Genomic DNA, 21,602 nt, shown 5'->3' on the forward strand with positions numbered 1-21,602 from the left:
GGGGAAGACACTATACTCGATATTATAGCTCACATAGTTTATGTCGATTGGCGATATCTCTCACTATGACTCATGATTCTTACTATGCTATATTCTCATGATGACTCTTTCATGATTTTCGTATGAATATTGCATTGACCATGTTCTATGCTTCAACCGATGTTTTAAGGGATTTCATTATGTTTTAGCTTGGTCATTGCATTACCACGTTTTATGTCATGCATTGCACATTCTCCACACTCAGTACATTCTATAGTACCGACACATACTTTTGTGCCCATATTGTATTTACAATATAGGTTTTGACGTTCCTCCTCCCACACGTGGCTAGAAGATCGATTTTGCGTTGCTTTATAGTTTGGCGAGTGCTCATGCTCCAAGAACGTTGCCATGATACTTACATTCAGACAATATTTCTTTTAGTTGTTGGTAAGTTAGGGCTTGTGCTACACCTCATCTATTTACATAGAGGTTATGTTAGGCTAGTATTGTTTATTTCCGCTTTTCAAGTGTTATTTTTAGATTCTGAGTTTGATTGAGTTTGCTATGATATGATGGTTTTAAGCTTGATATTACGTATTTCTCTTATGCTGATTTTATGTTATTCTAAGTCATGCTATGTTATGCTAAGAGACTTATTTAGAATTTCTCGAAATCCTATTCGCCGTGTCACGTCTAGGATCTAACTTGGATCGTGACATTTCAAAATTTAAAATTTAAAATGAGAGGAAAAACTTTTCAAAAATTTTAAAATATTAATATACACTTCAAAATTTATAATTACTCTAATCAAATTTACTTTTTATTTAATTTTATTTGACCAAACCAAAGTCACCAAAAACAAAAACCAACCCTTAAAAAACACCTTTTGTTCAATTATCTCAACTAAACGAATGCCCAACCTAATTAAGCCCGTTTGGATGGGCTTTAAGTCGGTTAAAACTAAGTTAAAGCCCCTTTTTAGTTTTTGGACGTGTTTGTCTAATGCTAACTTTAAGCCATAAAGTTCTTAAAGTTAGTCAAAAATGAAAAGTTAGGATTTCTAACTTTTTTTTCTAAGTGCTTAAAGTCATTTTGTTTGACCATGAAAATTACTTTAATATCCCATATATTTTAAATAAATTCCCAAACTACCCTTTTTATTCTTTTAACCTTAAAATTCAAACACTTATTTTCAACATAAACACTTTTATCCAAACACTCAACTACTTATTTAAAAGCACATCATACATAAAACTTACTTTTTTTTTTTTTTTAAGCCCTGTCCAAACGGGTCATTGTGCCAAACTGCCAAATAGTTTACTGTGTTGCCCGTGGAACCCATTGATTCAAGACTGCCTCAAGGCGGTAGCCGCTCTTCTCCCCCCTGAAATTTCTGGCGGTTCAGTCTTCCTTTTTTGGTGTAGTACTGAATGTCGGTTTCCCATAGGATCGTTTACTCTTTCACTTCCAAGCTCTATCTTCCTCTTCATCCCTCTTCTTCTTCTTCCTCATCCTCACCTTCTAGAATCTTCCTTCGCTTTCAATCTGGTTCATTCAGTACCATGCTATTCTCTTCACTCATGCCCAATAATCAGGTATTTTATTACTCTCAATTTATGTTATGCTTTACGCTTAGTACTAAAAATTCAGATATTAAAAGTATTATAACATGTAATTCCTTCCCTCATGTAAATGTGATGGAATACATTTTAAATGTTTGGTCAAATTTCATACAGTTTGAATCTTGAGAAATCAAAAATGTCACATTAATTGGGGGACGGAGGGAGTATGTTTTTCTACATTTATTGGGTCATTGATGTAAGTTTTGATATTGGTATATTGGCCTTCTTGTTTTTTGAGTTTTTTGGGGTATGATTCTGAATGTCCAATTTTGAGATTGCATTATAAAAGAACGATTTTTTTTTCCACATAAATTGGGAGGGACAGAGGGAGTACTACATTTACTGGGTCAGGTGATAAAGTTTTGATATAGGTATATTGACCTTCTTGTTTTTTGAGTTTTTGGGTATGCTTCTGAACGTCCAATTTTGAGATTTCATTCTAAAAGAACGATTTTTTCACATAAGTTGAGAGGGACAGAGGGAGTACTACATTTATTGGGTCATTGATCAAGTTTTGATATTGGTATATTGGCCTTCTTGCTTTTTGAGTTTTTGGGTATGCTTCTGTATGTCCAATTTTGAGATTGCATTATAAAAGAACGAGTTTTTTTTTGTTTTACGTAAATTGGGGGACAGAGGGGGTTTATTTTTCTACATTTATTGGGTCATGGTTCAACTTTTGATATTGGTATATTAGCCTTCTTGTTTTTTGAGTTTTTTGGTATACTTCTGTATGATCAATTTTGAGATTGCATCTAAAAGAACAGCTTTTCACGTGAATTGGGGGACAGAGGGAGTTTGTTTTCTACTACATTTATTGGGTCATTGATCAACTTTTGATATTGGTATGTTAGCCTTCTTGTTTTTTGAGTTTTTGGGTATGCTTCTGAATGTCCAATTTTGAGATTGCATAAAAAAGAACGAGTTTTTCACGTAAATTGGAGGACAGAGGGAGTTTGTTTTTCTAGTGCAAACCAGAAGGACTGGGGCTGTTGGATGTCATTTGTTGGGTCATGGTTCAACTTTTGATATTGGTATATTAGCCTTCTTGTTTTTTGAGTTTTTGGGTATGCTTCTGTATTATCAATTTAGAGATTGCATCTAAAAGAATGAGTTTTTTCATGTAAATTGGGGGACAGCGGGAATTGTTTTTCTATATTTATTGGGTCATTGATCAACTTTTGATATTGGTATATTGGCCTTCTTGTTTTTTTTTTCCTGAGTTTTTGGGTATGCTTCTGAATTTCCAATTTTGAGATTGCATTCTAAAAGAACGAGTCTTTGATAATCTTAGGCGTTGTCACTAAGATCTTTTTGGTTAAATTTAAAATATTCTATTTATGCAAATGCAAATGGAAAGGGTTGAGCTTGTCACACAGGGATTGCCTAGTGCGGTTTACCTCTCGCGTGTGATTTGCGAGCTATTGCACAAGAGTGGGGTTTACCTTGTGTGCACCCAAAGAGTAGCGGCTGCGGGTTCATAATAATTAGAGATTGGTATAGCTGATCCAATTTGTTCAGGATTGAGGGGTAGTTGTTGTTGTTTCCTGAACTATTAATCTTGGATGTTGCCATTATGATCTTTTTGATTAAATTTTTAAACATTTCTATTTCCGTGAATGCAAATGGAGAGGGACATAGTCTGAGGATTGGTATAGCTGACCCAACTAGTTCAGGATTGAGGGGTAATTGTTGTTGTCTCCTTATGTGTTAATATTTTTCATTAAGAAATCCAATAGTTTCTCGAAATTGGAAGTCGTATTACTACTGGCTAACTAGGAAGGAAAGTTAAACACCAATGTGCAGTGTGTTCTCTTTTTATTTTCTCTTATTTTATATTCTGTTTTGAAGCTTTGTTTATGTTTTGTGCTTAGATAGAAACCCCTCTTTTATGTGTGGTTCGCTGATTTTATCTAAATCTTGCTACTTCCTTGAGGAGTTTCAAACCACGGCAGTTGTGTCAAACCTTTTCTTTTTCGTAATTGTTTCTCTTTGTGACATCATCACCTCCACCTTACATATGTGAGCTTCTTGTGCCACTATACTTGTGTTTGTAGTTTAGTTAATTATGCAGGACTAAGATAGCTGTGGAGTATGCATTCCGGCAAGTTTGTTCAACCTTTTTTGTCATATATGTGTCTGTAAGTGCATCTAAAATTTGGATGTAGTTTAATCACTTTAATTTCTGATTTGCAGAGAAGGGGTGGTTATAAAGAAAGAGAATCGCAAGTGAGGCCAAGTTCCAATAGTGTACCTGGCTCGTCTTCAAATGTCGAACCTGTATCTGCTGCAACTACTGAAGCCATTACCGACCATCTAAAGTCGTTGGATATTACTGAAAGCGGTGCACAGTCTAGTGTTCCAGTCGCATCTCTTCAGTTTGTCAGCATTGGATTAACACCCCAGTCACCTGTGCAGCATCAAAAAGTCATCTGGAAACCCAAATCATATGGAACAGTGTCTGGAGCTGCGACGGTTGAAGCTGAAAAAACACCAAATGAACAAAAGAGTGCTCTTTTAAGTAAATTATTCAAGGGTAATTTATTGGAAAATTTTACTGTAGATAACTCAACATTCTCGAGAGCCCAAGTAAGGGCCACTTTCTACCCAAAATTTGAGAATGAGAAGTCAGATCAGGAGGTAGTGATCTCTCCAACTTCCCTCTCTCTGTGGTTCATGCCGCTTAAAAGTGGCAGTTCATGAATGGTAGTATGGTTTTTCAGATTAGGACAAGGATGATAGAGATGGTCTCCAAAGGCTTGGCTACAGTGGAGGTATGATTCAAGCTTGTTTGGCTTTTGATGTTATGCTAATTTAATTTTTCGTTTATTCTTTTTTATGGGGAAGGTACATTTTCCTTGAACAGGGCTGATTTTGAGTTTAGTTTTACCTTACAATTCTCGGTCCTTCATGAAAACATCAGTTAAGGAAGTTGGATGCTTATAAGATGAAGGCACAATTTTCACTACCTTGGTCATCATTGTAGCTGGGTTATCTTGTCATAATCTCTTTTTGTAGTCCTTTCTTTAATTGTTAAAGCTTGTTTCTAATAGGTATTTTTTATGCTAATTATGCGGGGAACTGGTTTTTTTTCCAGGTCACACTTAAGCATTCTGGATCTCTTTTTATGTATGCTGGGCATGAGGGTGGAGCATATGCCAAGAATAGCTTCGGGAATATGTATGTTTTGCCTATGGTTACGACATATTTTTTGGTTTAAACATCTTCCTCTCCTTTATGAACATGCAATTGCGGATCCAGGATTTGAAGTTTATATATTCCTACAATGATCTCAAATTTATTTACTATATTAATTAAGTTCACAATCAAAAGCTAGTTGGTTCCTATGAACCTGTAGTAAAGCTTTGGGTCCGCCCCTGGGAAGAACTTTGAACTTCATTAAAGTAGTCATTCATCCTTTGTTGTTTTTGATGCAATTTTTCTTTGTTTCTTTGTTAATTTTCTTGTTTAGTTTGCTTCTTTCCTTCCTTCTACTTGCCCTGATATGAGCCATGTGGCTATAGTCTTTCTATCTAATCCCTCTAATTTTCTAGTCTCTTAAAGGGTGAATTGTATATAATTTTTGTCAAGGATGAGCTTCCCTTTTTGAGTGGGAATCATCCTATATGATGTATGTTAGGTCTCTAACTTAGATCTCACCTTGCTAAGCACTAGCTATGGTGCTCCCCTGTATTTTGCTATAGGAGGTAACGTCTAAGTCTCCCTCCTATGTATTTCTATGTGATTATAATAAACATGGTTAAAAGGGCAGCCCGGTGCACTTAAGCTCCCGCTATGCGCAGGGTCCGGGGAAGGGCCCGACCACAAGGGTCTGTTGTACGCAGCCTTACCTTGCATTTCTGCCAGAGGCTGTTTCCAAGGCTTGAACCCGTGACCTCCTGGTCACATGGCAGCAACTTTACCAGTTACTCCACATGCCAATTACCATCAACAATAACATATCCAGTGAAATCCCACTAAGTGGGGTCTGGGGTGAGCAAAGTGTACACAGACCTTACCACTAACTCGTGGAGGTACAGAGGCTATTTCTGAAAGACCTCCGGCTCAAGTGCATCAAACCCAATTAAAAGAAGAATAAAACAATGAAAAAAACATATCAATTAATAAGAAAAGCAGTGTAAAGTCTACAAGAAAGAACAATAACAACATCAAAATAGTGTGATAATCGAAACACAATTAACAACATATGACCAGAACTACAAGGTACAATTAGTAATACGACATGCACTAACAAGTCTTCACAAGTCAAGACAACAGTCTACCCCTACTAACCTTCTACCCTAATACGCGACCTCCACTCTTTCCTATCTAGACTCATGTCCTCGGTAAGATGATGCTGCACCATGTTCTGTCTAATCACCTCTTCCCAATATTTTTTCGGCCTACCTCTACCCCTTCGCACACCTCCTACAACTAGCCTCTCGTACCTCCTCACCGGGGCGTCTGCATGCTTCCTCTTCACATGTTCAAACCATCTCAATCTCGCTTCCCTCATTTTGTCCGCCACAGAGGCCATTCCCATTTTTTCCCGGATAACCTCATTCCTAATCTTGTTGCTCCTAGTATGCCCACACATCCATCTCAACATCCTCCTCTCCACAACATGCATCTTCTGAACATGTGAGTTCTTGACTGACCAACACTCTACCCCATACAACAAGGACAATCTGACCACCAATATGTATAACTTACCTTTAAGTTTTGGTGGTACCTTTCTATCACACAAGATTCCAGAGGCGAGTCTCCATTTCATCCATGCCGCCCCAATGCGATGTGTGACGTCATCACTTTTGTATACAAAGATTATTGGTGTAACTAGTGTTTTTTTGGGTAATCTTAATTGTACGCTCAGTGGTGGTTGCTTCAAACAATTTTATGGAGTCATGGCTGTGCTATTGTTAAAAAGCAATGGAGTTTGAGGGACTTCCTATGACATTCAACTTCTGCTTTTAAGTGTGATAAACTGATCAACTACATTCTGGATGGTTTATATTTTACACCGATGCTTCTTATTTTGTGCAGAGAATGATATAGGCCTGTGGGCTATGTCGCTCGGACTCTTCAAAGTGCTTCCCTGGGTGCATATTCGATCCTCCAAAAGTAGTGAATTTTTGGAGGACCGACATGGGTGTGGGAACTTTTTGACAAGTCTGAACAACATAGCCTGTGGTACCATTTACAGCAAAATCATCCATTCTACATTTCCCTGGCCTTCCATATTGTTGGTCATCTATTACCTGGCAGTCATTATGGTGGTTAAACTCTTTGAATCTCAACTAAGGCTTGCTGTAATATTTGCATTTTGTAGCTATACTGCCGTTGGTGTTTTTGTTCTTGGTCGGATGTTTCGTGAGGCATGGGGTACTCAAGCAAGCAAGAAGCAAACAGAGTTCAATGAGTTTCTTGAGGTATTGAACTAAATCTTAGTCCCAATGTAGGAGTATTCATAGTACATACTTTATAGACATTGCTGATCCTTTCAGTTCAATGTTTTCTGATCATGAATGAGCTTCAAGAAACTCATCAATGATAAATATAGTTTGAACTAAAAGAGCTTGCTGCTGTACAGTTTCAAGGAAGACTTGGTGTAGTTTATCAGTAGAAAATAAATTTGCCTTTTAGTTTATTTTCAAAAACTTTAGCTTTTTTCAACCCCATGTACTTGAAAATCCTCTTTATCTGACTACTACTGAAATGATTTCTACTGCTTTCTTCTATTGTTTTTACTTGTAGTAGATCGTTCCTCGAATTTATTGTCTTTTCTGATCTCCTCTCTGTTCTATCTTTTCTCTTTCTGGCCTTTATTCTGTTTAATGTGCAGAATTAATTGGATTCGCTGACTGATTACAAATTATATGCGTATCCATTGTCTAGATCAGATAGAGTGTCCAACCCTGTTTTTCATTACTTACGAAAAATGTTATAAAGTCATCAAATTAGATTTAAAAGGATCTGCTTCCAAAGACTGGATCGGAAGTCTAGGGTTTCCGTCATCGTGGGCAGAAAAAAATTTCTGCACCTCCACCCTCATTGAAACACAATTTCTGGGAGTAGATGAATTCATATAACCCAGCCAGCTGAAACTCTTAGTAAAGTGAATCCTGGTGATCATCTAGTACTCCTTAACAAGCCTGGGATCTGCAGGGTTGACACAAAAAGGGGAAAGGTTGAAAGAGTTTGTTTGGTCGAGAGGAAGAAAGTGAAACCAATATTTTGGGTAAAGAGGAGAAGATCGTTTCTTAGTTGATGGAAAACACATCCTCCATGGTTCAAAATGCCATAGAATATGGGTAAAGGATAAAAATTGGTTGGATCGAAGTGCTTCTGGTTAATAGCTTGTGTGGAAAACTTTGAGCATGAATAGAATGTGCAGTGATGAGCAAGGTGGAATTAGGATTGGAAAAAGCCTAGTTTTGTATGAGAAAACAGAACAAAAAGACAGAAGCCCGTGGATTAGTTTGATAACATGTAAAGCCTGAAAGCTATTCCCATTCATGTCGCAGTTAATGGCAACCGTCTCCTCTTTTTCTATTACAAGAAGTGGAATTAGCCGCCCCCATGGCTTTGGTCAGTGGTAACCAGATTTGTCCATTGACGAAGTGTGTTATTTAAGTGAAGAAGGGTATAGGGGCAGACCCATTATCTATTGATTTTCAAACCGTGACTATTTCCCCTCGGGGATTTTCTCTGGTTATTAAAAAAAGAAGCTTGAGAATTAGTCTACACAGGAACTGATTCAAATTCCTAACTAGGAGTTGGGCACACAATCCATTTTTTAAACAAATTTCAAATTTCTGAACTGTGTCTAGACCAGGATCAAATTGCCTTTTCCAGGATTTTACCTAAGTATGTTACTCTGTAAAAGCATTGAAAATGCTATCAAACTTGAAATACTAGAAAATGATGGTTATTTGAGAATAAAAAATAAAAGAGTCTGAGATGAGACTTTAAAAAGTTTACTGGCGTTGGTAAACCTCTATGTGTGAGCAGCTGTGTAGAGTAGTTGCACTAGAGTCTGAGGGAATAGTTTTGTTCCCTATATTTTAAATTTTGATAGTGCAATCATTTTATTGGTGCGATAATCTGGTTAGTGTGGTTGATTAGGTCGCATACTATCACTGTTAACAGGATATCACTTTATTTGGAACAATTACTCTGAGAATATTACTAGGATGTAATGCCAATAGTCAGAGCTCTATCCATTTCATTCTCAACTGGTGTTAATTTTACTCTCTTGCATCTTGTTTCATTTTTCTCTCTACATTTTTTCACTCTAGTTGCAAAACCATTGTGAAAAAACTCTTGCTATGATTTCTTATAGAAGATCCAAATTAATAAACCTTGGATGTTGCAGCGCAATCGCATGTGCATATCAATGGAGTTGGTCACAGCGGTGTTGGGGGACCACGGACAACGCCCACGAGATGATTATGGTGAGGTTTCAAAGGAAGCTTAACAATTCCATGAAATTATATCCTTGAAAGTGGTCATATGTCTTGGTTTCAAATGGTCTTCAGTCTTCTTCTTCTTTATTTTTTCCTGATAACCGTGGTGTCCGGATCAGCCTGCAGCTTTGCGCCCACCTTGACTAATTCCATGGGTCACATGTATCGAGTAACTCTGTCCCCAAGGCTGGGACAGACGGGAAGAAATCACCTAGTGTTTTTGCTTTTGGTGGGATTTGAGCCTGAGGCCTCATGCTCCGCAACCCACTTCATTGACCACTAGGCCACTCCTTTGGGTGCTCTTCAGTCTTTCAAAAGAGTACTTGACTATCTTTTGGGTGAAACTGGCTCTCGTCTATGTGTTGGTCTCGAGAGATGAAAATATTAGTTGTGTTGAACTTTCACAACTTAAGGATCTGTAGGTGCTTGCTATGTAGGAGAATCCTTCATAGTTTTGGAGGTTACATGAGAATGTGGATTTATGTACAGTCTGAGCACCACATTCTGATTTCCAAAATGTACTTGCTTGTTGACAAGGTTGTTTATGGTCATGTGTTTGTAATTGACTGTTGTGACTTGCGACATCTATCAGACTGCCACCTGTTGCTGATACTTTTTTCCTATCTTTCTTTGAACAGCGGTTGTGACTGCAGTCACGGAGTTGGGATATGGAAAACCAAATTTCTATTCAACACCCGATGTAATTGCTTTTTGCAGGGAATGGCGATTACCAACAAATCATGTATGGCTGTTCTCAACAAGGTATGCTTTTAAGTGTGTTCTGGTTTCATTCTTATTGTGGAAAATATTTGTGTCACAATTGATACAAGCAACCATTGGGTTTATGACATTTAGTTTGGCAGTGAAAGTACAGCAATTTAGAACTGACTTGTGGAAGGAATATTGTAAAAAAGTTAACTGGACATTGAAGGTTATCTAGCAGCTGCAAAAAACAAGATTTTGAGGATAATTAGTTGAAGACTTGAAGTATGGATGTCTTAGACATGGATCTTTTTTGTAGTATAGCAATGTAAACAGTAGGGCAGAGGAGGAGTAGGTCTATGAATACTTGCTAGTTTTCCATAAGAGCAGAATATATAACCTCATAGCAGCAGGTTTGCAATAGGAGTTGGCTATCCAGGTATCACATTGAGGCCCTGTATGGGGTTGACTGTGAGTGGCGTAAGAACAAAGCTGTGAGACTATTGGCTGATGAGAAACCCCATGCAGCATGATGGCTTTGTGCTGATGATACTGGTTATGGAGCTATCTTTATGCTATGTTACATGGCTGTTCAGATACGGGTACTTCAAATTTTAGTATTGATTCTTTTTAAGGAATCACACGAAGTAGCCATATCTATGTTGCACTCATTTGACATAAGTCCATCAAGACAAATCACAAATGAAGAGTACATATATTTTAGGCTATAAGAAATGACAGTTAGCAGTACACCAGACTTTTAAAAGGACATTTAAAGGTATCAAGCTTTCAGATGCTTGTTCTTAATCTGTAGTGGGACCATGGTCTTCTATATTGGGCTATCTGTTATCCTTTAGGGGTCGTTTGGTGTGAAGGATAATACCAAATAATCCCGGGACTAAATTATAGTGGCACTTAAGTTGGTGTGTGGTTGACAAGTCTGGGATAACTTATCCCGGGATTAATAAATAGTACCGGAATAAGTTATCTCTCCTCTTGGGTGGTATACTAATCCCGAGATAAAATAGGTAAATGACAAATATATACCTTTAAATGTTTTTTATACCTCACTTTTCACATTTATATATATTTACATTATTTTTAATACCATATATAACAACATTCACTCATTTTTATGATAATTATTCATTTTTTCTATTAAAAATTACACTATATAATATAATTTTTATTAATAAATTTATTTGACTATTTTTAAATACATACGGACATCATGAAAATGCACACATAAAAATATAAGGTAAAGAAGATGAAAGTTTTATTTTAAGAATGAATATTGAATAACTAAAGCTTGCAAAGAAAATATAAAAAACTAAATAAAGTGAAGGGTATTTTTGTAAACAAACAACCTATTCTTAAAATTTATGCAATGCATATTATTTTGAATACAACAACCAAACACTCAATAAGAAATAATCTCAGCATAACTTCTCCCATCATAACTAATCTCATCATAACTAATCCCATCATAACTTGTATTCAAACCAAACGACCCCTTAGTGTTTTACTAGTATTAGGAGTAAACTTCCTTTCTCTCAGTTCGCAACACTGTTCACTGACATATATCACAGGTGCTTATAACTAGAATTTCTTTTAACCTTCAAGGTTTACCTAACCATGTCATGTTGCTTTGGTTTGAATTGTTTTTTATAGGGTCATTATTTTATTGATATAGATGAGATAATCCTGCATAAAAATAGTATATGAGAAGTAGAGAGTGCCACACAAAGATATGATTCTCTAAAAACCACATCCAAGTTATTTCCACACCATTTGCCATGGTAATAATTTAGAAGTGCTTCACAACTTTCTCAAACTTTTTTCGAATATAGCTCCAAGTAAAGTAAATTATTTTCATGTTTCTCAAATTCTCTGCTTTAATGACAATTTCTCTCACTGCCAACCAATCTCCCCACGAAATAAATTGTGGGAGCTCTAAGAAACCACTGCCCTGGTAAATTATGCTCATATTATCTGTCCTCAATATTCTACGGTAGAATGAATTCACTGAGAAGAGGAAACTGTTTCAATCTGCCTACTTCGAGGTGTTATGAGTCATCTGTGGTATTCTCTACTTAGATAGCAGCTCAAGAAGAGTATGGAATTCCCTCACCTACTGAATCCAGCAAAATTTCTTCTGATTTTAAGGTCTCAGCAGACTTTTACTTTCCCATAAATGGATACCTGTGCAATGGTCATCAATGTTGACAAAATATACACAAGATAACAGGCTGTAGCACCAGTTTTTGTCGTTGGCTTCTGTGAAAAGCTAGGTCATGTGGCAACTCTAATACCCATTCTGAATTGCTTTCTTACTAATTGAAGATGGTTGTAATCCATTTATTCGCTCTCTCTGTCGATTTCAGAGGGTTGTTGTTCCACATTGTCTCCTTTTCATTAAAAAGAAGAAAACATTTAATTTGGGTATGTTTCTGTGTTATTGGAGTATGAGAGACTGTCTATTTCTGAAAGATCCCTTGGTTTCCATGTGAAGGAAATCAGTGACTTCCTTCTTTGCTGCGTTTGATGCACTCTGTGAGGAAGGTACTGCAACCTCCGTTTGCCAGGCTCTTGACGAAGTTGCTGATATTTCTGTACCTGGTAAGTTTAACATTGTACAAAACATTATTTAAATTGTTCAGCTGATTTCACTTGATTGGTCATCTTCTCTGCCATTTCTGTGGACTGTTTAATGCAGTCTGATTCCTGTTTTGTGCGACTCTAATTGTTTTAGTTAGGTGGTTTTCTGTATGAGTGTATTCTCTTTCACCCACCCTCCACTGAGATGATGTAGTTTGACTAAGAGTTGGGTGCAGAACTGCTTGGAACATTAGTTTGAACTCGGAAAAAAGTGGAGTAGGTAGTTAAAAAGATGTCAGATGATCATCAGGATATAAAGTTGTAGTTAAAAAGATGTCAGATGATCATCAGGATATAAAGTTGTAGTTATACTTATGTATGTCGCTGCACTTTTATAGAAGGAAAATGTTTCTAAGTAATGAAGTAACTTGTATTCAAGTAATCTGGAGGAAGAGTTTGGTTGGATGCAGTGCCATGCATATTCCAAACTCCTTCATATGCCATATTGTCGTCATGGCATCTCATAATCGACCATGGAAATCACTGCTGTAGTGCTGTGATTAGCAGGGTCACATTAAGACTTAATATAGACATACTGTGCAAGATTACTACCAAGTTAATTGCCAAAATTTCCTTGCCATAATGAGGAAGGAATGAGATTGTTGGAATCTCGTATTTTCTGTTTGTCGGTGATACATTTTTGTTCAGTGATGCAATAATTTCCAGATGCAATAGTTAAGGCAAGTGTTACTCATATATATATATATATATTTTTTTTTTTTGGTACCGATAAATTCATATATTTCTCACAAACAGGACATAGGTTGTACTGAAAACTGTACAACCATATTTACAATATTTACTTCAAAATCCTGCTAACTCCTACCTAAAGTGAATCTAGAACATCAATTATGGAGTAGTGTCATTTGAACATATTTGATTATACCAAAAACATAGTATGTCACTCATCATAGATTATTTGTTTGAAGATTAATTGACAAAGTATGAAATCATAACGACATAAAGCATGACACAAATTGAACATGTAACTGCAGAAATCACATTTGCTTATTTGAGAAGGTCGAAGAAATGTTTAGCGGGGTGGTACAATATTTACTTGAAGGTGTTATTCGGATATACGTTCATCTTCTCTGTTATATGCTATCTTCATCAAGTATCTGTTGTTACACCAAGAAACTTGAGAGGCTTCAAAAAAGAACATTTTCTGGAAACAAATGCCGAGATGAAAATTACGTTATGTACTAAAGGAGATCACATCTCTTATGAAAGTAGGGGGACCAAGAATAAGATTTGACGGGACTCGAAAGTGGATTTGAAGATTCGACACCAATAAAGGAGCACTATGCAGGATATTCACCACAAATAAATGCAGAATTCAAGTATATAGTAGATACAGGGACTCTATTATAGTTTCTAGAGTCTTCAGATTTTTTGCTAATTAAATCTAGATGTAGCTTGTAATTATGGCCTCATTGGCTTTGGAATCAATATAAATTTTAGCTTATCAAAATAAATAAATAGAAAATTCAAGTAGGTTGGGCAGAGAGGAGAAGACAATAGGATCTATATGGGGGGAGGGGCATGGAGGGGATCATTTTGATGAAAGGTAAAAATATTATTAAAAGACGGGCATCAAGGTGTTGAACATGGATTGGTTTGACCTAGACCTCCGAAATGTTCGACTATTTAAGGCACAACAATTCTAACCATATCAAACTAGAGACCGATGATTATTGCACAACTACATCTACACAAAGTAGAGGATAGAGGATCTTTTTGAAGTTTGTGGAGCTCAGAAGACATTTGTAAGATTGGTGATTTAAGAATTCCAACTGAAAATTATGATCATTGGACCACATAGAGGTGGAATAAACAGAGTGAACAGTTTTTTCTTTACCATAAAGCTTTGAGGATATTGTTTCCCATATGTGGCTAGCTGCGTAGTGAGCTATTGTTTTATGAATATAGATAGATTCATATATCATATGTCTTATGTGTTGGGTATGTATTGTGTGGTACTTGTACTTCAATACTTTGTTAAGTTTCTGTGTGTTTTGAGGCCTGTGTGAAGACCTATAGTCTTGTCACACCCACAAAAAAAAAGTACGTTAAGGAAAATGAAGGATTTTATATAACGTTGTTCTCTTCTTGCATATGAGAATATGAGTAAGATATCATATATTATATGTGTAAGAAGTGGAAGAAGAGGTAGATTATTTACTTGTCTATTACTAATTTAAATGCAGATTGTTGGGATATAGTTTTGGATCTCTTTTTGGCTTGCTTATGGAGCCTGAATGCCTTCAAATGTTGGTTTCTTAACTGGGCCTTCAAAAGGTAGAAAAAGAAAAAAAAAAGGGAAATTTTTCTGTAGAAATTGAAATAGATACAACAATTTAAAATGTTCTCAGGCACGGATACCGAGAGTCTGACCTAAGGACCCTTCTGGACTTGGGCACCCTTTTCCGGTGGAATTCCTCTGCTAGAAACTTCCTTTGTGTTTCTATTCTTCCTACCCATCCGCATGGACAAAAGGATTTACTTCAGATTAGGGGGAAAATCCTATGATCTGACTGAAACTAGGTCAACCCCACAGATTTTTGGTACGAATGGGTGGAGAGTGCAAGGCTTTATATGAGAAGAATGAAGCTTAGCAGGTGTGCACTCCTATGGTTATGCAATAGGCTCAAAGAAGCTTCAACCATTAAAGGAAAGTCATTTAAGACTTGGAAATGCAAAGATGCAACTACCAGCTTTTATTGTACCTGAAAGTTCAATAAATATGGAAAGTTTATCTCTGTTGTCTCAGTAAATGGCATGGCCAGAACAGTGATTATATTACCAGAAAACTCATTTAATGAGGTCCCACTTCTATGGGACTCAGGGGTAAGGATAGTTACAAAGAAATAATTCAAAGAAAGAAATGGAGTGCTGGAGAACAGAGCTCAACTCAGGCGGCTTTCTCTAAAGGTGAAAAAGGACCCCTTAGTAGTTGTTTAGTGGGAAGATTCCCAGGGTGCGACGAGATACCCACCAGAAATGATGTTACGAGCTGGGCGTAAAAGGCAATGGATGGGCATTCACAATCTGTAGATCTATGACATGAACGGAAACCAGTTCCTATTTGAGTTTCAATCGAGACGAGATGCAGAGCGCATACTCATGGGAGAATGGAGTTGGAAAAATCACATTCTGCTTCTAGAATGGTGGACACTGACGACAGGAGCTTTTTCGGCAGAAACTAACTTCGAGTGATTCTGGGTTCGTATTCTAGGTCTACCACTGCAGCTTTGGAATGATAAAGTGATGAAACAAATTGGAGATCTCTGTGGGGGATGGCTGGAAACAGAGGAAGAGACTCAACTGAAAAACTATCTACGATGGGCTCGAATTTGAGTGTGAGGACCGCGAGACAAGATTCCTTCTTCGGTGGAGACTAATGATGGCGAAATCATATTTACACTGCCGCTATGGGTTGAAGCTCTGGCCACATATAGGAGGAAGGAAGAGGATGAGCCCAATATTCGAGGCAGCAATATGAGAATTGAGAAAGGAAAGGCTATAGAAAACCCTAATCTGCAGTTGATAAGACATATGACAGAATAGGGAAATCTTTTTCAAAAGATTGTCCAGCGGTCCTTAACAAGGACTTTGGCACTTCTACTAGTGGGAGCCACACGACTCTTGAAGGAAATGTGTCAACACATGTGTATGGAGTGGACCCGGACAGTCATAACAATTTTATAGGGCAGCAGCTTTGTCGGAATGGTTGTGGGGCTATTAAAGCCCAAATCTTGATTCACCAAATTTCATTAAAGGGAAAAGTGTGGAGCCCATTTTAAAATTCCCCTAAATAAATCATGAACACACTCTTTTCTCTCCAAATTCTCTCGACTAAACAGAGCTGGAGTTGGTTATGAGAATGGAGAGAGAGAAAACACACTGGAGCCAGAATTCAAGCAAAGAACAGACGAAAATTAACATGCAAAGTAAAGGAAGAAGAGAAGAAAACGACCTTACCCTCTCTATGGAAGATGCACACGAAAACAGTGAGGAGTCTGGAGAAGAACAAAGAGAGATAGATGTCAGCGAGACATCTTACAGTATATGGGGAGCCAATGGCAATTCAGATGGAAGAACCTTTGTCAGAAACTATCTGGGTGCAAACCAATGTTCTAAAATTCAGCAGGAACCTTCACTCTCTTGCTCTTTAAAGGCCTTATCTCTATAATCCATCCTTGCCCTCTGGGTATGTCGCCAGATTCATTCTCCTACTACAGACAATTGTCACGACTCAGCATCTTTCTGTTTATTTCTTTCAATGAGTAGTTTCATTTTGCTGTTTCTTTTCTGGATCTCGAAGAGCATTTTAATTAGAGCATTGATTGTGTTGCTAAAAGCAAAATGCTTCATGTGCTTTTAAACTTTGATTGCTGCTAAAAGTTTACAACCTTTTGGGAAGTGAAATGACAATCTTAAAATAGCCATTCCTTCATGCTATTATCGGTATATTTGCGATTGCCTTTTGGATATCTTGTAGCAGTTTTTCTTTCAATCTGTTCATTTGCCCTCTGCAGTATTTGTTTATGTTGTTTGTACTCGTCTTTGAAGTAGTATTTTTCTCCTTCATACTTCGGTGATGTGCAGGATCAAAAGACCATATAAAAGTGCAGGGTGAAATTTTGGAGGGCCTTGTGGCACGCATTGTAAAACGTGAGAGCTCAGAGCATATGGAGCGGGTTCTGAGAGATTTTCGTCCTCCGCCATTAGAGGGTGGTAAGCTGATTTTTTCTTATATGATCCTACTAAATACTCTATACTGTTATTTGTTGGGGTTAACATGTTTTATTTGTATGCTTAAATGAGTAGTGAGAAGATTGTTTTATTCGTGGTGCAATTGAATGGTTAAAGAAACCTAAATGACAGTATGAGTGACCCACATCACCTTGTGACTGAGTTTTGAAATGTATCTCCTATTCATCAACTAGTCGTCTTAGTCTCCTGTATTACACCCCCCAAGTTGAACCGTGAATATATTGCAAGATCATATAGAATATGCTTCATCAACTGCACGAACAAATGCATGACATCAATGTTGAAGTGGCTCAAGTGGACTTAAGGCATCAGATGAACTATAGAAAGAAGACGTACCTAGTAAATAGAAATAAGTAATAGAAATATCCCCTCTCGAATAATTCATGCAAGGCAGCTACACAAGTTCAACTCTTTCAAATTTCTTTGGTTGTGTCTGCTTTTTATCTTTTTCTACTTTTGTGTGTCCTTGATGTGAATTAAGTTTTTACATTTTGCTAGATATTTGGAACATAGGTCCTTCGATGGGAAAACTTTTGCAATTAGTGGATAATCCTGCCAGAGATGTAAAGAGCTCCTAGTACTTTTTTATTTTATTTTGTATAATATTGGTCTAAGCCTTTATGGAGCGACATAGTCAATGAGGATTCATACTCCCAACTTAATTGGGATTCAGGCATAGTAGTTGTGAGACAATTGGGTTTAATATTATTTTTGATGTGCGTTTGTTTCGTTTTTCCAGAGGGTTTGGACCTGGGACCTACGCTACGTGAAGTTTGTGCTGCAAATAGATCAGAAAAGCAGGTAAATGTCAATGTGCTTCAGCAGCAAAGAGTAGTTTGATGTAACCAAAGTACCAAACTCTATGTCTCTTCTCTGTGCAGCAAATAAAGGCACTTCTTCAGAGTGCTGGCACGGCTTTCTGTCCGAATGATTTGGACTGGTTTGGAGATGAAGATTCTGGCTCACATTCAAGAAATGCTGATCGATCTGTTGTCTCAAAGTTCTTACAATCACATCCTGCTGATCTTTCTACAGTAAAAATACAGGTTTGGGAAAATTTCTGAAGTGAATCAATTAAAAGATCTCCTAATTAATTTGTCGATGTTACTGTTGGTTGTTTATTTCTTGATAGTCATTGCTGACCTAACCAATAGTCATCACTGACCTAACCAAATTAGTCTCTTCTTACAGATGTTATTACAACCATATTATAGTGGTATCAGTTTTGAGAAAGAGAGCTAGCTAACTTGCTACCTAGTCGTATATTTACCCTAGTTTTTCTTCCCTAATAATCAACTTATCAGATCACCCTCTTTTTGTAGAATGTTCAACAAAACCTCATTTTAGCATAATTGTTTTTACGATGATGATTGCTAATTGTTTCATGTTGACAGAGATTTCATATCTCCCACATGTGATTCATCCTAACAACTATCGATTAGGTTAAAGAAGTGCCCTTACACATGAAAAAAACTAATTAAAGGGGCAAAAGAAACGAAGGCCAACACATTGACTCAAGAGGGGGGCAAAGAGATATTCGCCTTTGACTTCTTCTCCGCCTAGTGGTGTATATTTTTGCTAAAGCAGATGAAGAAAGAATACAGAAACCATGTTTGGTAGTGTAGGAGAAATAAATTGTAGTATAGGAGATAAATCCAAAATGGAAGACGTGTGAGAAAAATTCACCAGAGTTTGTTATGAGGGTGATTATTTTACTTGTAAAAGAAAACCAAGGGAGATAATACATCCTAAAGGGAAGTTATAATAGTGGAAGTGTAAAGTTTAAGGACGTTACAATATTCTGGATTAACATGTAAAACACCCAAATCTAGTTACTCACAGAATACCCTTGTGTTTTGTTTTGGTTTTAGAGACAAAATCATACTGCTTTTTGCTTGGTCCCAGGCATTCTTGTGGTGCTTAATAACAGTAGTGGGAACATGGGGAAACATTGCAATTCAAGTAAATTTGGAGACATAAGAAAGTGAGAATAACTGCCCCTTCAAAGGAAATGTTGTGTAACTTGGAAATTAAGCTGATTTGGAATTTGTGGCGCACTAAATGGATTTCAAATACCTGACTTTGTATTTCATGTTTTCCTGTCACAAAATCCTGTAGCTTTACTTCTATGTTCTCCCTTCTTAAATCATGTTGTGGTTTAATCTGACTTGAGTTATAAATTGCAAACCATTTTATGGTTGTGGTAGTACCCAGAGTGTGATGATGAGTCCTTAGTTTTTGGGTGTCGTGAAGGAGCCAAAGTTGAATATGCAGGTTTTCATTGTCCTTTTGGTGGAGTGTTCCATTAAGAAAGCTTTGATTACAATCAAAAAAGGGAAGCACATCAATCAATTTAACTTAGGGAGGAGTATTATTATGTTGTAAATTTGCTGTTGATTGTTTTAATCTTCCTTTACTTTTGCTCCCTATTTTAGATGACTTTTGAATCTATGTATATGTCTGAATTCTCTATCTTACATCGTACTTGGTCAAGGTGAAAATGAATGGTTGCCAGAGGGGAAGAAATATTTTACTTTCTTTTACTTGCACAAATCAACAGGAAGGGATGAATGAATAACTTCCCTAGGATTAAGTAAACAAATCAATGAGCCCGTCTCTCTCTTCTTGCATCATCTTCCCATCTTTCTGTGAGGTTGAACATGGTTTTCGGGGACAAAAATTGTGATATTGACTAATTATATGTATCTTTTATTTCATACATGAAAATGTTTTGGTTTCTTCCTCTCTCTGGCTAAATTGGTCCTGTCTTTCCCCCCTTATCGTTTGGAAAATACACTGACATTCTGATTATGCTCATGGAAGTATGTGGATTAGTCTTGGTGTGTGACTTAACTGTTTTGTGACATTTTCTTGATTCCAAAGACCTGATAGATAGTTGTAAGATTTTAGTTATCTCTTTAGTTTCAACTGTAATCATCATTTGGGATATATTCATCTTCAGGAAATGGTTCGTTTGATGCGGGAAAAGCGCTTTCCTGCTGCTTTCAAGTGTCATTATAACTACCATAAAATTAATGATTTATCGAGTGATAACCTGCCTTTCAAAATGGTGATCCATGTTTATAGTGATTCAGGCTTCCGCCGGTACCAGAAAGAGATGAGGTCTATTTTTAACTATTTCAATAGAAATTTGTCTAATTTTTAGCTTTTGGGTTCTGCTGCATATCTCGTGTGATTTTCTTGATTAAAAAAATTCTTGTCATGTCAGGCACAAACCAGGAATGTGGCCTTTGTATCGAGGTAATATTTGTTCATTTATTAGTCTCAGCCAAAACTGGAACTGATCTGCTCGCTGCTAACTTGTAAAGCCTTTAACATTGAAATGAGACACCAGGTTGGTCTAATCATGTATAACATTGAAATCGAGTCTTTGGTTGGTCTTTGCGTCCTGCATAGCTAATCATGTATAATTTAGTACACCAATTACCAATTGGTATCATTTTTTAGCTAATAAAACATGGATAGCAATATATGGACTAAACAAAAAATATAAAATTAACCTTTATCTTTCCTTTAATCCATCATCAACACCCTTTCAATTTTTTTAAGTTTAAATATAAATCCATATTTTAAATCTTCCCCTATATATTCCATTTTTAGTACAAACAACCAAACAACAACTACGCTTCAGTCCCAAATATGTTGGGGACGGCTATATGGATCCCCACTTCTCCATTTAAGCTCATTTCATATCATCATCATTCTAAATAAAATAAAATAAAATAAGAAGTTTCATATATATATATATATATATATATTCATTCTCCAGCTTTAATAGGAATCTTCTTCCTCTTTTGGGGAGTAAATGAGTGTTTTCTTGCTGGTGCTTGAGCAGAAACTTCTGTTACTCCTATTTAAGAACAACATTATGGTATTTAAAAAGTCATATAAATTTTGACGCAAGACAATTTTAGAAGTCTCCTTTGGGGGAACACAGAGTTACATAGTCATGTCACGTCTGAACGATTTTTGAGCCAATTCATCAGAGTGTATCTGCTTTTGATTTTTGAGTTCCAATTCAGAAGTAAATATATTTTATCGCCTGTTCTGCAAATTGATGGTGTCAAAAGTAGAAAAACTATTTTTTTTTGGTTCTTCAAAAAAAGAGTGCTAGTTGAAATTGTTGGCTTTCTCATTCCTTTCTTCTCTTCTAGGTCGTGAGCATCAGTTTGCCTAAATTATTTGTTTTATAGCTCCGCTTTATCCCCCCACATCTTTATCCTACTTCATGAATGATATCTCATTCCAGTTCTTCACCTGCTATCTTCTGTTATGTTCATTAGAAAAGGGTAGTCTCTGCTCAGTGAGAGTTCCCCTCGCTCGTTGCTCATAGCATCATCTTTTGTACTCTGAGTTGCTGATGTAGCTGTTCACA

The 21,602-nt window shown here is 36.7% G+C and overlaps 1 protein-coding gene across 1 annotated transcript in view; it reads left to right on the plus strand.

Moving 5' to 3' along the window:
* The first annotated feature begins 1,293 nt into the window (after window positions 1-1,293).
* The window catches only part of LOC129903214 (tRNA ligase 1), a 34,608-nt gene continuing 14,299 nt past the window's right edge, over window positions 1,294-21,602 (plus strand). Inside the window, exons 1-13 of the mRNA XM_055978722.1 lie at window positions 1,294-1,577; window positions 3,801-4,244; window positions 4,328-4,378; window positions 4,702-4,784; window positions 6,934-7,033; window positions 8,980-9,058; window positions 9,709-9,832; window positions 12,285-12,391; window positions 17,039-17,167; window positions 17,946-18,007; window positions 18,088-18,252; window positions 20,169-20,329; window positions 20,436-20,467. Coding sequence (XP_055834697.1) covers window positions 1,413-1,577; window positions 3,801-4,244; window positions 4,328-4,378; window positions 4,702-4,784; window positions 6,934-7,033; window positions 8,980-9,058; window positions 9,709-9,832; window positions 12,285-12,391; window positions 17,039-17,167; window positions 17,946-18,007; window positions 18,088-18,252; window positions 20,169-20,329; window positions 20,436-20,467 — 1,702 coding nt within the window. The 5' untranslated portion in view covers window positions 1,294-1,412. The remainder of the gene's footprint in view (window positions 1,578-3,800; window positions 4,245-4,327; window positions 4,379-4,701; window positions 4,785-6,933; window positions 7,034-8,979; window positions 9,059-9,708; window positions 9,833-12,284; window positions 12,392-17,038; window positions 17,168-17,945; window positions 18,008-18,087; window positions 18,253-20,168; window positions 20,330-20,435; window positions 20,468-21,602) is intronic.

This window comes from Solanum dulcamara, chromosome 9 (genome assembly GCF_947179165.1).
Source record: "Solanum dulcamara chromosome 9, daSolDulc1.2, whole genome shotgun sequence".
NCBI lineage: Eukaryota > Viridiplantae > Streptophyta > Magnoliopsida > Solanales > Solanaceae > Solanum > Solanum dulcamara.